At 41.6% G+C, this 18,000-nt stretch overlaps 1 protein-coding gene across 1 annotated transcript in view; it reads left to right on the plus strand.

Annotated features, from left to right (window-relative positions):
* Positions 1 to 18,000, plus strand: part of LOC103136796 (poliovirus receptor) — a 66,363-nt gene that overhangs the window by 39,137 nt on the left and 9,226 nt on the right. The window contains exons 2-6 of the mRNA XM_007550214.2: positions 3,159 to 3,268; positions 6,048 to 6,297; positions 10,250 to 10,543; positions 10,719 to 10,836; positions 12,053 to 12,201. Coding sequence (XP_007550276.1) covers positions 3,159 to 3,268; positions 6,048 to 6,297; positions 10,250 to 10,543; positions 10,719 to 10,836; positions 12,053 to 12,201 — 921 coding nt within the window. The remainder of the gene's footprint in view (positions 1 to 3,158; positions 3,269 to 6,047; positions 6,298 to 10,249; positions 10,544 to 10,718; positions 10,837 to 12,052; positions 12,202 to 18,000) is intronic.

Here is an 18,000-nt window from a genome sequence, read left to right on the forward strand (position 1 = left end):
GCCATTAGCATAAAAAGCCTGTGTGCACGCACATCATGTGGGTGTTAAAGACATAATGATAGGTGACAGTACTTGGGTTACTGGCATCCAACTACTTGAGAAGGTTGAAGAGTGCAGTTTTTGGATGGGATGCTTCAGGTTTTACATGTTGGCGTTTATTTCACCTGCAGCCAGCAGAGATTTTGTAAAGTAGAGCAGCAATGACACTCTGCTTCTGGTCTTTGCTCTCTTCCCCTCCCAATCTTCTTGCTCTCCTTTTTTTTTTCCCTGCTCCTCCTCTGCTTTACCCTTGAACTGTCTTTTGTTCTCCAGTTCTCTTTACTTTTTTTTTGTCGGTCCCTGCCTTCTGTTGTACTGTAGCCACTTCTTTCCAAATGTTTACTCTCTCAATTAGCCTTCTGAAACGCATCCTTGCTCCAACATTTTCCTGAGCGTTTTATTTTCATATTCATGCTTGAACTTCTCTTCCTGTGTCTCCCCCTTTAGTGACACTTTTAAGTTTTCAGGGTTTTTATTTTTTAGAGTGTGTGGGAGGGGGGGCTCTGTTATGAAGGTTGAGGCTGTGTAATATTCATTTCTCCGGAGGCTGCAGGAGTCTGAGGCCAGCCTGTCTCTCATCTCCGCTCTGACGGGAGCTGATCTGTGTTGTGTCTCCTCTCATTGCAACTGAATGACTGATGCGAACCTGCCTCCATCTTGACCCCACGTTGCTTTGTTTGTGCATCTTGATTGCGCACACTGGTATTTGCACAACAGGAAAAACATGCCTGAACTTGGAATATTTTTCTTGTTGCACAGTAGCTATATTTATTTATTTATTTTTTTTTGCACAGGTCTAGGGGTAGCAACAGTTTAAAAGTATTTTAAAGGCTCCTTACCTGTACAATTATATTCCTTGTAAAAGCATAAATGCTAAAATACTTTCTCTGTTTTGCAAACGTAAGCTTTAAACATGGCGGCGAATGACGTAGGAATATCTGCGCACTTCAGTTAGCATTCATAAAAGTAGCAAAATTAAGAGTTGGGGAAATGTAACCATCAAAAGAGACGCAACCTGATGTAAAGCAGAAGTACTTTAAAAAGATATTTATGTAAACACAAAAATTAGAGCATCTAAAAACATTTATAGATGATAAACATGCAGAAATCAAGTAATACATCAGAAAGATATAAAGATGTTTAGCCAATGTGCTAAAATTAACCAAAATTAAAGCAGCAGTATGTAAAAAGACCTATAAACATCAAACAGAAACTCATCCATATGTTTATCTTTAGTCACATAGATTATTGTGACAGTTTCTTCACAGGTTTGTCCAATGAATCAGGTTCTTCAGCTGATCCAGAACGCTGCTGCTCACATTCTCACTAAAACCAGGAAGATGGAGCAAATCACCCCCGTTCTTAAAGCCTTACACCGGCTTCCTGTAGAGAATCATCTTTACAGTACGGTTAGTTTATAAATCACTGGACCACTTGGCACAATCATACAGAAAAGACCTGCTTACATTGTTTCAACCTTCTAGACCGTTCTGGTTCTGGCTCTGGTTCTAGTCTGGTTTGCATCTCCAGAACCAAACAGAAGCACCATTCAGTTTTCATGCTAAAGGCTAAAAACGCACTTGCTTACAGTAAAGCTAAATAAATGCAACATAGTGTTAGCATGCTAACCCTTAGCATTCCATTAGCTTTAGATGATATCTTTAACACACTATTAGCTTAATCTCGCTAGCATTAGCATACTGAGTGGGCTGGAAAGTCCAAACCGCTCCATGAAACCTATAATTAGCAAACCGTATGCTGAATGAAAGGACAATTAGAAAACCACTCTGGATAAGTCTAGCAGACTTTGTCAATACACCCAAACCACAGTGTAATAAAAGGTTTAATTTTAATCCAGTTTTCTCATTTTCTGCTTCATTGTGTTCTGCTCCAGTCACACAAGTTGACCCGAGTATTGTTAGACCAGTTCAGGTAGATAAATCAGAAAAACTGCATTGCAAAATCTATTTTGGGGGTTCCTCGCAAATATGCAGGGTGTTGTTGACTTGCACGGTTTCTGTGTGTCCGGAGACGGGGACAAAGATCCGCGTTTCACCCCAAAAAGGATCAGCGCTGCTCCCACCGGCTGGTTAGCGGCTGTCCAGTGGTTTTCTGTGGCTACAAGGGGGTTGTTTTGTGGTTGCAAATTGGGCTGGCGCTGTGAGAGCTGATGTTATTCTAGGAAAGTCTTGTTTTCCTCCACTTTCCCACTCAGTCTTTCATTCCTTCTGCCCTCATCTCCTCCTCTGTATTGATATTTCATATCTCCCCTGAGATGGGGAGATGTGCTGTTCATTGCTTGTCAAATGAGAGACAGCGCTGCCCTTATCTAGTCGACTCCACGTTTCATGCGTGTTCAGCTTCGACTCAGCTGTGCGTTTCACATTAGTTTCAGTGCAGCAGCTCTGACACGGCCCAAACTGGTGGAGCTGGTCTTGCAGCTAATTGCGCTGCATATCTGCAGCTTGTTGGCAAACACGCAATCGCTCCACAGCACCGGCTGCAGACATTTTGAAGTTGTGTAACTGCAGGTAATCCATTCTTTCTTAAAACTGGTGCCATCTTGCTGACATAAACTAATGTGGGCTTATTCACACAAGTAATTACATTTTCACAGAGACCTGCACACACAAACAGGCGCACACACAGAAAGAGGAGCAGACGGTCGGACTAAAACTCTCCCGCTCTGCATTTCTCACACTGAGAAAAGCATATTTATTTTGACTCTGCTGTTACACAGGAATGTGTCGGCACAGCAAATGGCAGGCTATAGAGAGGCATATCCCATCCTGATGATTTATGACCTATGTTCAAAAGAAGACTGGTTTTCGTCTTTTTTTTCTTTTTTTCCTGCTGCACATTTGCCCTCCTCTTTTTTTTTTTTTTTTTCCTCAGCTACTTCATCCACATGAACAGTCATGTAGACATACCAGCCTCTTGGCCTACTTGCCAGGGTTCACTAATATTGTCCTCTGTTGTACCAGACAGATCCACACAGTCCTCATTTATCATCAGGCTTATTACCGACATGATTCCTGCGCTCCCTTTCTCCGTTTCCTTCCCTGGCGTAGGAAATGACTGTGGCTAATGTTTTTCTCCCTCTTCTTTGTTTCATGCAGGGACATCGGGTCAGCGGGTGAAGGTGGAACCAGAACTAGCTTCATATCCCGGCCAGACGGTCAACCTACGCTGCGCCTTCCCGGACCCAACGGGGATTCAGCTCACAATGGTCAGACTCCCATTTCCAAAATGAAATTATCTTTTTTTTCCTCAATCTGGATTTGATTATCTGTGTTCACTGATGTGCTCATATCTGCCGTACACTTTTGGCTTTCTTCACCCAAACATTACAGCATATTGCTGCCTTGTGGCTCAGTAATTTGGTGAAATTGCTTGGAAATAAAACGGGATTTCTGCAGGGGCTTAAAATCTCATGAGGCTCCAATTTATTTATTTTCCATTTAGGGCTTTTAAGAAGTCTTAAATAGGTTGAGGTTTTGAATTTCAGCAAGTATCATATTACATTTATACATGGCAGCTGTGGCTCAGTGGGTAGAGGGGTTGTCTTGTAATCTGAAGGTTGTAGGTTTGATTCCAGTTTCCTCCTTCCAAATCTCAATGTAGACATTCAACCCCAAGTTGCCCACTGAGCTGCATATGGGTGTATAAATGTACTTTATACATTTAATAGTGCTTTGTGGTGTCAAAATGACTGGAAAAGTGCTATAGAAATTGAGTCCGTTTACCATTTGTTTGTGTATCTTATTTTTTTGAGGGTGGCACCAACAGCAATCATTTCTGATGTGAGTTTTTGTAGATTAAACCCCTTGATGCTGAGTGAGTTTTCCTCTGATGCTGCAGTCTACGGATACACATCACATACAAAACGAATATAAATGAAGAGGAGCAGATAAAATGATCACAAATCCCCAATGTTGAGTTTGGAAAGAGATGATGAGTATATTTTAAAAAAAGCAGGAGGAGGAACGCTCACCATTGCCATACATAGAAAACGATGTTGTGGGATGATAAAACTGATGTTGCACAGGTTAAGCTTGCTTGCTAGTTTTTAGTTGGAGATGAGACAAAATATTATGCACCCAAGTTTTTTGGCAATGTTAAAGAATACTGTCATATAAATTGATGATCATTTTGTCTTGCATAGCAACCACAATGGCAACAATTGACACAAATTCCCAGTTTGGGTCACCAGGAGTGGGCGCGTCATTCAGCCGTCGGTTCAGACTTCACCGTTTTGCGGTTCAACCAATCATGTCCAGATAACAGTATGGAAACATGTCTAATTACAATTCATGGAGTATCTTGGCTGTAGTTCACCTCATTGCTTAGTTTTTAGCAGAAACTCATTATACTGCTGTAGAAACAGCTGAGATCTTCCTCTTGTTTGGTTTTTGACTTCTTCCCTTTTCCTATCATATTTGTTCATTGCTCTTCAAAACCAAGGCACTGACTCTTTAGCTACTGCCAAAATCTTATTGTTTGGTCAGAAATGCACAAAATGTTAAGTAGTTCATAGTGATGAGGCCTTTAAATCAAAGGTTTGTAAATTTCACTCTAGAAGTGCCTTGTGTTTAAATTGAGTTTGTTTTTAAGTTGTCATATCGTAACAGCGTTGTGATGAATGCTGCAGTAGGTAACGTTTCATAAAAATGCCTTTACACATTTTTTAAAACTGTTGCTGACGGTACAAGACAGATGATCTTTGAAAAAAATCTACCATATGCATAAATACACCACCAAGTCAAACAACCAATCAGAGCCAGGAGGAGGGTCTTGGTGCTGTCAACCACTCTTGTGTATGTGCTGCTTACATGCTACCCTGCACAGCGTGTACAAGCTCAAGATATGTGGTTTTCTGCAGCTTAGCTAATGGCGAAGATGAAACATTAGCCAAGCTGCTAATGCGAAGAAACATTAGCCAAGCTGCTAATGCGAAGAAACATTAGCCAAGCTGCTAATGCGAAGAAACATTAGCCAAGCTGCTAATGCGAAGAAACATTAGCGAAGGTGCTAATGCAAAGAAACATTAGCCAAGCTGCTAATGCAAAGAAACATTAGCGAATACGAAGAAACAACCCAACGTTGCAGGAAAACGGTTTTCCAGGAAATCAGACTCCACTGTGAAGGAGGAACTGTAGCGCAGCAGAAAGCAACGGGAAAGGCATGAACATTGCCTACATGAACATTATTGACAGCACCAAGACCCGCCTCCTGTCTCTGATTGGTTGTTTCTGACTGGTGGTGTATTTCTGCACGAGGAGAATAAGAGGAGCTTTTTTTCTTTTGTTTTTATATTATCTGTCTAATACTACACTATCACAATATAGCAACAGTTTTAACAAATATGTAAAAAAAACATATTTTTATAAGTTATCTACTGCATCTTTAAAGTCTTGAACTTAATCTACTGAAACTGTGTAGGAGTTTGACTGCTGTAATAAATGATTCAGTTGCATTTTGACAAAACTTTGAAGTTTTGTGCAGCTGGAGAAGAACAATTCACTGAACTCAAAGAATCGTCAGTTCAGCTTCATGTGCCGTTTCTGTTTTTAATTAGCCAAATTAAACCTTAATCTAACAAACGATTGCTTGCAGAAATCATTCTAAGGCAGCCGATAGGTTTTTATCACATTTGAGCTTAATGTTTTATTACTCTAAATAAACAACACTAAGCTTCATTTTGCTTCAGGGGATTGAATATGGTAATGGAAGCCACTTCTTGGTTGCATTTAAATGAAGTGGAAGTGCACAACTTTAGCAGCTTCCCAGAGAACAGCTGAGAGTTTTGCTCCTGGAAATATTCCCATCCATATTCATACCTGCTGCACTCACCTGATTGCAATTCTGCACGTGTTGCTCCGTGTAGTTTACATTTAAATCTGGACGCCTTCAAAGACTCTCCAGTGTTTCTTATCGATGCCGTGATAAATGAGGTTTGCAGTTCTTCGCTGCTGCTTTATGCTGACCCCAAACATGTTCCGTTGCAGGTCACTTGGATATACGAGCCGAAGGATGGGGAGAGGATGAACATAGCTGTGTTCCACCCCAGCTATGGCCCCAACTATCCTGAGTCCCAGATGAAGGGCAGAGTCACCTTCAAGCCCAGTCCGCCAGAGCTGTCCAGCCCTTCCATCGAGATCAGTGACGTCAGGATGACGGACGAGGGTCGGTACGTCTGCGAATACGCAACGTATCCCGACGGCAACGAGCAGGGCATCACTCAGCTGGTCATGTTGGGTAGGTCACAGTCATAATCTGCTGCTTTTAATGATTTTAGATTCAATTACTCACTGTGAATGTTTTTGTAAAGGTTCTGATGAGCAAGAAATTAATCTTAATCATTTAATAGATCTGAGAGCCACTTGTGTCCGAGTCTGTAGGCGACACTTCATTGACCAACGTGGCTAACAAATGAGCAATTTATGAATTTCTTTAGGGGCATCGCAGTAAAACTGAACATCATCAAAGTTCAGTTACTTCATTAGTTAAATTTTAAAAAGGTAAAACACAAATTGTGTAGCTCTGTTACACACAGAAATACATTTCTAAAGTTTATTTCAATGAATTTCTTTCTGAAGTTTAGAATATTCCATTAGACAATACAGGAAAGTTGTTATGGTTTGTGTAGAGACTGTGGAGTGGAAGTCACTAAAGAAGCTCACTGTTCAGATTGCCAACTCTAAACTTGTCGAAAGAAAAATTGAGTGGAAGAAAAAATGTTAGAAACAGCTGCACAACTCCAAAGGAAAACTGAAGCTGTGAGAAGACAGTGAAGCAAAGCCTGTTCAAATCTGAAAGAGATTTGTAAGATTTGGACTGCAGCTGGATTCAGAGTTTCAAGTCAACAGACACAACGATTGTTGGTCCCTCTGTAAGGTCGTTCTTTAACCAGAGAGGACATCTAGAGGGCCGTACCTGGGCTAAGAGGAGAAGCAACTAAATTACTGGTTAGTTTATTAAATATATGTTTGATTAAAAGTTAAACTTTGCATTTCAGTTCTAAATCAAGACTCATAATCGTTCTCTCCGCTGATGAAGAAAGGACCAGTAACATCATCTGCTGCTGTTCCCTGTCCAGAGTGAAAGCAGCTGCATTTTAACCACATCATGATTGATCTTGGCAGCTTTTCAGCAGGACTTTCTAAACTACCAATAACTGCATGAATGACCATCAGAGACCAGACTTGATTACACGACCTGACCCCAGACCCAACGAGGCAGACGGGGAACCCGGGCCTCCATTACACCTCAGCAGAACCTCTTTCTGATCACTTTCATGCCGCTTTGCGTTGATGCAGGTTGTGATGCTTGGATGGATGTACGGAGATTTTTTTTTGTTGGTGCATCTCAGCAGAAACGTTACAAACCACAAAATACTGATCTAATGTTATTTGATCCAGTTGACAGATGGATACGAACTTCAATTATTTTTTGAGGATTATATTAAATAACTGAATTTTTCATAATGATCAGTCTAATGTATAATGCTTTCCACACTTAGTGTTTCCCTCCTTCCTGAGTTCCTATTTATTTTTTTGCATGTTTGTCACACTTTTAAATTTGTAACAGTGTTTGGCCATGTAGCTTTTTATTCCTTCAGTAATGAACTGTACCATCATTTAAAAACTCACTTTTGTTTTTATTTTTGCCGATTTTGACTGAAGCTCTGAAACACTGAAGTGTGACAAACCTGCAAACAAAAACCAGGAATGGAAGAAACACATTTTCGCATCCGTGGATCTCGCTGCAAGTTTGAATCGCATATTAAAATAGGAAGATATTTTAGTTTAAGATGAAACTGTATGCTAGCAGAAGGAACTTAAAGTCTAGTTTTAGTCCAGAGTAGTTAAAAGTAAATCTCTGTTCTCAACAAGTGCTACTGACGGGTTAGTCTAAATGAATACAAGCTGGTATTTGCAGCACATAAACAGGGTCTGCTCCCAGTTTATCAGCCAACTATGTCAACACAGAGTTGGGAAATTGTCTGATGTTTACCTCGGCTGTTTTTCCTGTCTGGTGCCGTTTTCGCTTTGAAACTCTACGGTGAAATAAGGCTGACACGTTTCAAAGTAAAACCAAAAGCCTGAAACCGCAACACTGTTTCCATGCTTTCATGGTGTCGGCTTTAATCCGACTGTGCTGTACAAGGTGATGATCAACGCCTCACACTGCGGCTGATGCCTCTTTGTAGGAGCTGCTAGATCGCAGCTGCATCTGAAAATGTGCAGCAACGACAAATTGGGTTAATTGGCAAAAGTTATTCACATGTTTGCAGTGAATAAATGAACCGACAAGTTTTGTTTTTTTTTTAATCCAAAGTGAATTACTAAATCGCACTTTTAATATCGTTGATAGTCTGAGAAATTTGTACCCAGTGCAAAACATCCAGAGGTTTCTGATTTTAATTTATTTATTTTTTGTAATCTCCTTAAAAAATCCATAGGTTTACCAATCGAGTAAATCAATGGCTAAATTATAGCTTATCCAAAAAACGTTGCGTATTTGGGCTGAGTTTGTGCAACTCTTGAACTGTCAGAGTTTAAGAGTTGCAATCTGAAAAGACGGATTGTAACTTTGATCCAAACCCTTCATTTTTGGACCATTAGGATTAATGTGGGCAAAAATGTTGACTATTCAGAAGAAAGTTGATAAAAAGAACCATTTGGGCCCACGGAGGATTAAATTGCTTAATACATCTAATATTACAAGTTAAATAGAGCTTAAAATTAAACAGAGAACGGCCGTTTTAATAACCATTTACAGTATGAACCAGCATTTTCTTTGGTATTTTATAAAAAATCGTAAGTTTTAGGAGCAGTGTGGTGAATACAAGATTTTTTTAAAACTTTTTTTTTTCCCTTTTATACCAGATATTGGCCCATTCCTGTGCTGAAAGTCTCAGTTGGTAAAAATCTCCCATTATAATGCAGCAATAGAACAAATTGAATGTTATTTTTTTTACATAAAAAATGTAATTTAAAGTGATGTAAACACGTTCTATTCCTATAACATTTATTTTTAAACTTAAAAACTGAAGTAAAAAATGTGTAAACTCCATCCTACTTAAATTTGAGCCTATAAATCTGCTGCCTGAATATTTTATTTTATTTTTATTTAATACTCAGTGAATGAAGATATTGTTCTGTGCAGAGTAACCCAGATCAAAGATGATCTGTGCCACTTCACAGGTTTTTAGTTTAGTTTAGAAGTTTTTTAGTTTAGTGAGTTTTTACAACTTTCACACACCATCAACACTTTGATTAGTGAGGGTAAAAGCTAGAAGAAGTTGGCCAGCTGTCCTCAGTTTATTTTACTTTCCTTGCCAAAACTGTTCAGCCATTTTCAGTTTTCCAGACTCGCTGAATCTGAGCCAAAGGAAAGTGAAGCATTTATTTTTTTTATGTATATATTATTTTTTTGTGCAATGTGGTCACCCATCTGGCTATAGTTAGAAAATACTCACCTAAGGGACCAATGCAAGGCATCTTGTGCTGCTCTTTAATTCGAACACAGATTTTGAAAGGATTTAGCATCAGAGCCTTATTGCTGTTATAAGAGGCACCAGTTTTATTCTTCTTAATGTAAGACAGGTGAGGCTCAGCACCCGGCGGCCCCTCGCCTCTCCAACTCGCCGATCCTCTGTGCTTCCCCTCAGGCGGCGTATTGATCTGGCTGCTTGTCATGCCGGCTGTCAGTTCCTGTCTTCCTGCCCTCCTCTGATCCCGCAAAGCTATCAGAGAGGGCAAATGAGAAGGGAGGCGGTGCGGAGGGAGAAATAACTGACATCATGCCGTCATTTAGAAACAGTGTATGGAAATGCAGCCGGCCAGTCGGGGACGTGACTTATCGGCGTCGGGTGAAGATGGGCTATAGAGAGGCAGTAGATGAAGAAATAAGGCAGGATCTGCGAGTTTTGCAGGCTTGCCTGTAATTGTTTGTCAATGAAATCTCAGGAGAGAGAGAAAAAAAAAAAGATTAGCTGGACAGAGAGGGTTTGATTGGGGTTGGGAGGGCAGAGGATGTTTGCTTTTGTCAGCCAGACTGACTTAAATTGTTTATCAGGAAAAGATAATTGCTCACATTATCATTTCCCTCAGCCATCTTATTTTCTGTTTATCTCTCAGTACATCCATTAATCCTCTTTCTTTGTTCCTGTCCCTGTGCATCTTTTCCTCGACCCGTCCACCAGCCAAGCCCGTGAACTCTGCCACCACCGTAGCAGAGGTGGCTGGCACCAAGCCGGTCGTGGTGGCCCGCTGCGAGTCCAGAGATGGCCGCCCGGCGGCAAAGATCCGATGGGTGACCACAGCCAAAGGCAACTGGACAGAAACGTCTAAGACGGGCGCCGACAACACGGTGACGGTGACGAGCGAGTACCGCCTGGCGCCGACGCCCACGGACAACGCGAAGGACCTCACCTGTCTGGTGAACCACAGGACCCAGCTCAAAGACGAGAGCCTCCCGCTGAAGCTAACCATTCGGTGTAAGCGCACGCACGCACGCACGCACGCACGCACAGAGACCCTGCTCTCATGATTTCCCCTGGCGCTCACTCTAATGTGATAGGCTTTGAACATTTCAAACCTCACAGTGAATAATTAAACTTATTTCCCTTCCTTCCCCAATTTCCCTCCTGTCATTCACTCGTACTGCGCCAGACCCCCCTATGGTGGAAATTGAGGGATATGACAACAATTGGTACTTGGGCCGTACGAACGTGGGGCTCCTCTGCAAGGCTAACGCAAACCCCGTTCCTCACACTGTGCAATGGACAACGTGAGTATCGGGTCATTCTGGAGGCTTTGTCGTTTTGTCTTTCTGCCGTTTAAAGGCTTCCTTTCCTTCCTGTAGTTTACTCTTCAGTCTGCAGGCGTTGTAGAACTGTAATCATACTTTTTATTATTGAGGCTGAAAAACAGTGAAATGATTGAGATATTTCTCATAATAGGATTTGAATTCTTCCACAAACACAATGACTCTTGTTTTCCTTAATTAGTGGCCATTTGTAAAGCTACTGAAATAATTTAGAGGACATACATACATCTGGACATTTTAAGCTTGGATATTTGAGTTTTTATTTTTTTTTTATTTTTAATTGTTTTACTATAAAAGCCAGACGGTAAATTCTTTCACATGGAAATGGATCATCACTTCAACTGTTGACCTGAATCAAATTATTTTCAGCCTTATGAGCTTTAAAATCTGGTCTTTTTCTGATCAGTGGAACCTTTTGTGCGGCCTGCCAGCTTGTGATAACCACACAGACTCTGGTCAGATTGTGACACTGGGTAAATAAGCTTTATGTTTGCTATTTTGGTGTCAGTAAGGCGTATAAAAATTAAGCTAGAGAAGCACAGAGATATAAGTGGCTGTTTAAAAGTAAACAAGTCGAGACGTGTGTGTTTGGTTCTTTCATGCTGCAAAGGAGTGAGAGAGAGTGAAACTTAAAGCAGATAACAGGAAGGCTGAATGAATCACAACATAGTTGCTGTTTTTTTTTAATCCTCTTTTGCTTTCAACTTCTTGACATGGAACAAAAACTGTTTTAAAGCGATGTTGTCTCACATGTGTGTTTTTACACCACTCCTGCTGATGCTATGGATGAAGAATGCCAGCATTTAAAACTGGTTTTCTTTTCCTTTCTGTTTTATATGTTGTAGTTCTTTAAAGAAACTGAACCAAGTTGACACTGGTTGGTGAAAGATTCACAACATTCTGGTTGGTTCACCTGCAGTTATCAACAATAATGGAGCTGGGGAAAACTGTAGTCATTATAATTCTAAATGTGATTTCTTCTTCCCCATACTTAATAGTGGGTTTAATTTTTAGGAGAGCTGGACACTGACTGGTTATTTTCTGCCAATCAAGATTAGTGGAATTTACTGGGACTGAACAATGCAACACATTCTGCTCATATATAAATTTCCATTTCTGCCTCTCCTCACTGCTTTTTCCTTTTCTTTCCTTTGCTGATTTGCTCGTTTCCCCACAGAATGACGGGACAGATGCCAGATACCGTGCTGCCCAAAGAGAACGAGCTCAAGGTGTTGAAAGTGGACAATTCTGTCAACACCACCTTTGTGTGCGAGGTCAAGAACAGCATCGGGACCACCAGGGAACAGATCACGATCCACGTCAGAGGTGAGCTGCGTCCTGACTTGAGCAAGCTGCACTTTAGTTTAAGTTGCACAATCGGTGCATACATCTTTTGAGTTTGATTCAAAGTGTGAGCGCCACATGTGTGCATTCGTCACTGGAAATGATTAATTGAAGTGTCCTTTTCATGCACTTCCCTGCTACGTAATGAATTGGCATCACAAATCCACTCATCTGCTGCTCTAAATAGATTAAAAGCAGTGCTTGGTGTAATTTGCACGAGTTGCAAATGTCCATACATGCTGATGAATTGTACATATTTAACGCATCAATAAAGCTTTGAGAATTCCAGCAGAGTGAAAGCGAAATGCTCTGCTGGCTGTTCATTCATTACATAAACTTACCTCAGGCTTGTGTATGAAAATATTTATATCCTGAAAACTGATGAGCTGGAACCAACTGCTCTTTCATCACACGAGCCACACGTTTCCCCGTGTTTTATGCTCTTATTGCTTCCCCAGGGATACACCTTGTTTTCCTCACATGCCACACAAACACCGCAGACACCCACACACACATTTCCTCTGTGCTGAGGTTGATCTTGGGTGTTTAGTGTAAGGTTAGTGGGTCCAGCTGCTCTGTCCTTGGTGTGTGTGTGTGTCTGAGGGGATGTAAATGCTGAGTCAGTGTGTGCATCCTTTTGGATTCTTTCCTTCAACATCATGACTCTCTTTTTCTGTTTTCCGTTAGGAGTGCATGTCACTTTTTCCACGTCTCTTTGCTGCTGTCGATACTTTTTTTATTCCAAGTTTTTATGCTGCAATAGTGTTCAAGGTCCCCTGGTTTTTGTGCATCTAGAGGCAATTTTGCATTTTCTTTTCCTTTGGCCTCCATTTTTTTCTAATCTGTTGTGTTTTTTGTTTTTTTTTCTCAACTGAGGCCTCTCTTTACCCTGAAGCCATTCTTACACTTTGAGTCCTCACAAGTACTTACATGCATTAATGTAAATGGAGGACCCAAAGCAAAGGAAATGAGCAGTAATGACACTTTAGACCACAACTGTGAGTGGTGTATTTGATTTGAATAGATGTAGATTTTATAAGCTGGTATAAAACCTGCTACTGGTGTTAATGATGCATCCGTCTCAAAAGTCGATGCAGGATTTTAGGTTCACAAAAACACAAGAAGAGTAGGGGTATTTTTGAGAAAACTGACGTTTTTTCCACAAACTTAGTACATTTTCTTTATGTCTTATTCTAGTACATATTTGACTTTAAAAAAAAAAGTTATTTTCTTATCCTGAAACGACTCTATTGGCAAAAAAGGAAAAAAAAAAAGTCCTTAAATCCTTTTTTTGAGCAAGAAGAGATTTTTAAAGAATATCATTAAATTTAAACTCTTCAAAAAATATTCTATTTTGAAATAATTGATTTTAATGAATATCAATTTTGCAGTTATCACTGAAAAAATGGTAACTAGTTGATCTGTGGCAACGTTTCTAACTTCTGTTTGTTTGCAAGTGATAATATTGTAAGATTTTTAGGTTTGCAGTGTGAAAATTTTTTTTCTCTATTCAGTGAAAACATTAAGAGATTCTCTGGTTGTGTCTGATTCAATGCTACTATTTTTAGTCTTTAGAAATGCAATTGAAGTGCTTGGAGTGCAGAAGGAGTCCTTCTGATGACGGGTAGGTTGCACTTCTAGAGCCGTTTGCGACTGGAGACAAAAAGATGATGAAATACATTTGGTCGCTTCTTAAAAATGGTTTGGTTAAAGTGTTAAATCTTTAGGTCCGATCCCACTCCAGACTCATTAAATAACTGAAGCAGCTCTTAGTGCCAAAGAGGAGTGGATGCTAACTGATGGCTAAATAATGGTTAGCCATATTCTCACAGTTCTAACAAATCCTTTGTGTCTCTTCTTTCACTCTCATTGTTAATTTTACTACCAAGTTGTCAAAATGCTTCCAGATTAATTATTTCTCAGCACTGGAAGATTATTATTCTTTAATGCACCTGTAGGCGAATGTTGTCAGCTAGCCTGATGAGTAATTTTTATTAGCCGCCTCTGTCAACGCGGCGTGGCAACTCGAGGTACTTTCATTCTTACTTCAATGTTTGACTCTTAAAACTACTAAATGGGTACAACAGGTAAATTTAACCTTCATATTAGAGGGATTGATATAATTTCACATGTTCCTCTTTGAAATGAAGAATTTTAACTTAATTTTAAGATGCTTTGATAGAAATAAACAGTTTGAAAAAAGAAGAGAATTTTGCGTATTTGTTTGAATTTTATATCCAGAGGTTTTCAGAAACTACGACATGGAGCAGCACTTTTTATCTTTTGCTTCATGTGCCAAGAACTAAAACAGATTTTGTGTTTCTGGTGTTACGACCCGGCTGGTTCAGCTGGAGCAAAACGGATTTAGATATGGACTTCAAGAAATAATTGAGATTTTGTTGAGCAAAATAAGCAACAAAAACAAAAAACAAGCAGGTAGCCTTGTGGCATCTGGCATCGCTGAGGCCAAAGCTGGTGGATCAGGCAAGAGTCGGGTAAAAGCCGCCCAGAACCAGAGCAGCAGGTTCCCAGATCGTTAACTGGGAACCTGCAGACATTAACTGGTGGTCCAGTCCGACAGTCGAACCTTTTTCTCAACACAGCAAAAGGAGACAGAGGTTGATTTTTAGACATTTGCAGAAGTAGATGAGGTCGATCGAGAAGATGGATTTCACATGTATCAGTTGTTCATTGATTAAGGAAATTGGGGAAGGTTTATTGTTTGGCCCAATTTATCGACGCACTTCTATTAAATTTCAATGAAAAATGTAAAGTCAAGAAGTTAATGACTTGGAGAAAAGCAAACCCATGTTGAAGTAAACACAACGTCTAGCTGCTTTATTGAGCCTAGCTTTAGTCACTGTTAACTCATCCTTTAAAATTTCACATACATGTCAACATTGTTGCCATTTCAAATCAGAAATGATCATTTCTGATTCGAATCCCACAGTTAAGTGTAGTCTGTGAGAAATTGAGGAGATATTAAAGTTTTACTGGGGATAAAATCGAATGCTGGGATATGTTTTTGAAAAACAGACTTCACTTTGCCAAGCGATATCAGCCCGTTAAATATTGCAAGATCTGGTCATACCCGTTGAGTTGCACATGTTTTTGTGTGGCCACTCTTATTTGTGAAAATCATCCATCTATGCAGACATGCATTCATGCGAGGAAGAGCCTCTGATGGCGTTTCTGTGCTTTGAAGTAAAAATGTCTAAAATGGTGTCAGTAAGACTGGAAAAGAGGCCACGCAGCCCCCCCCCTCCCCCCGCTCTGTTCCAAGAGTTCAGCAGGACCTTTCAGCAGAGTTCATCCCTGCATTTCACCTCATACAATATGCATCTCCTTCCACTCTTCTGTGGCATGATTGCACTTAATATGAAGTTATTTTCTGCTGACATAGGAGTAAACTGTGTCTATAATGGAGGAGAAAGTACATGTCTTCTGCTGGATGCGTCTTAAAAGCCACCCAGGCTCTTCATGCTCTAATTTTTTAGCTTTTTTCACCCTCTTCATATTTTGCTTGTTCGTTCTGATTATCGCTCTCTACTTCCCCATCTTCGAGGTCTCTCGGCTTTTTATGGTGCCACAGTATGCGTCGGCAAACCCCCGGGGGCCACTTTCTGCTGCTACATGCAGTAGTAGTGTAACTGGCCTTTTTAGCACAAAGGATTTTTCCATCTCCTGCTGTGTTTTACAAGTGAGGAAGACTGGAAGATCCCACGAGCAGGTGGAGGAAGATGGAGACTTGATTTCAGACTACAAAGCCAGGGAGTGTGCGCCCAGATAAATCGGTGCCAGCATGCACTCTTTAGTCTGAGAGGGTAAAGACATGAGGGACGGAGGGAGCGGGAGCGATGCCGACAGCATTTAAAACTCCTGTGGGAATCTTGTGCCACTGCGTCCAATGTGTGCAGCCGTTGGCCTCTGCTGTGGCTCAGCGTAGTGTGTGTTTCTGTCACTCTTCAAGCCTCTCAGAGCAGATCAGTCACCCTTTGCTGCTTCAGCTCTTCACCGCTTTTCTTCTCAACTCCACCATTCGTTCCTCTTCTGCTCTCTTTCATCCTGCAATTATGTTTCTCTTTTATTTTGCGTTCTCGTCTTTTTTTCGACCTCTTACTCTCTCCATTATCCTTTTCGGTCGCATGTTGAACTTCCCACAAATCGCTCATCCGTCCATCTGTCCGTCCAGTCGGGTCCTTCCTTCCTCCTTCCCTCCGTCCTGCTCCAGCGTTACTCATTTCCAGAGGAGGAGGAGGATAAGATGCGAGCTAAATCTGCCAGCAGTTAAGAGGTGACTAAGGCGAGCAGCAAATGTCAGAGTGAAGTATGATTGTGGGAAGAGGAACCTATGGTGGAGAGAGATGACTTCAGATGGGGGTGTGATTCAGACCTGCAGAGACTAATGTGGATCTTTGTAGACAAACAGGGCTAAGAGGGGCCGACAGGCGTGAAATGGTCAGCACCTGCTACATGGCAGGTCCCCCGCTCCTTGTGTTTTATTTTTTTTTTTTACCCCACAGCTGCATGACACACAAAAACATGAATCCACTCCACTCTGTGACTCTGCGTTACTCGAGTCCTCTGCCCTCAGCCGTGCCCTGCGTACACAAGGCAAAGAGAGGGATGGATGTCCTCTCTTCTCCTTGCCTCTCCTCCTCTCATTTTTGATCCTGTTGCTTAGTCATATGCAAACATACCCTCTTCTCCTCTTTCTTTCCCTTTTATCTCTCCCTCGTCATCTCCTTGGCTCCACTTGGCTCTCTTTGCTGCATCTTTCATCTTCTTGCTCAGCGTGCGCTCTCCCCCACTTCTGTCATTCTCAGGTTGTCGTTCAGCCTCCGCCTGCATGCTTGCTGATCTCTCTGCTCGGAGAGGATGCTTTTACCCCCCCGCCCCCCTCCAGCGTTCTTCTCCTCCTCCACTGCCCATGCAATCTCCTTCTCCTCTCCAGCTTAACTCTTAAATAGCAGCAGCTCTTCCTTAATCACAGCTTAGTAGTCTCCATTTCTCCTTCCATCCCTCCATTCTGGGTTTCTCTCAGGGGGGACTCTTGTGAGGCTATAACCTAGATTCCCTCCATCTTATTTCGTCAGTCCAAGAAGAAAGTGGGGGCCGCTCAGCTGTGTGTCCAAAAAAAAGAAAAAAAAAAAAGAAAAGTTAAACGTTCTGGATTGAATCTCCCATGTGGTCGGCGCGGCTCCTCAGTTTGGCGGAAAAGAGATTTCCTTTCAATTCGGTGCAATCTCTCCCATTTTCTGACTCGTCTGAGGAGACGGTTCAAGGGCAAAGGGGCTTGGCTGTTTTTCCTCCACTGGGTGAGGGGTTTTTCCTGTGCTCTCGCGTCTGCCTGCGTCTGTCAAGCCATGCGAGAAACGGCCAGAGCTCAGGTCTACAGGAGCCAAGTCTCCCCCTCCAGCCTGCGACTGGCCCCCGTCCCGACACTAATTAGCGCACACATGCAGAAAGGTGGCGCTCCAAACCCACACACGGCTCCGTTCGATAACTTCAAGCTCTGCTTTATGTGAAGTCCAGCCCAACGTCAGATCACCGCAGACCGTAATGGTGTGGGAGGACCAGCGAGGCTGCGACCACGTCTGTATTTGTGAGGCTGCAGTGAATTTTTACTCGCGCTCTGTCTCCCTCATTACTCTTGCTCATTTGAAGCGTACAGTCCTCTTGGATGAGACTTCGCAAGAAGCAGGCTGTGTTTTGGCATCCACAATATGCTTTCTGTGTTTGGGGCGGGGGGAGGAATTCCTTGCTGTAGTGTAGTGGTGG

Source organism: Poecilia formosa, unplaced genomic scaffold, assembly GCF_000485575.1.
Source record: "Poecilia formosa unplaced genomic scaffold, Poecilia_formosa-5.1.2 Scaffold34, whole genome shotgun sequence".
In the NCBI taxonomy this organism is placed as follows: Eukaryota; Metazoa; Chordata; class Actinopteri; order Cyprinodontiformes; family Poeciliidae; genus Poecilia; species Poecilia formosa.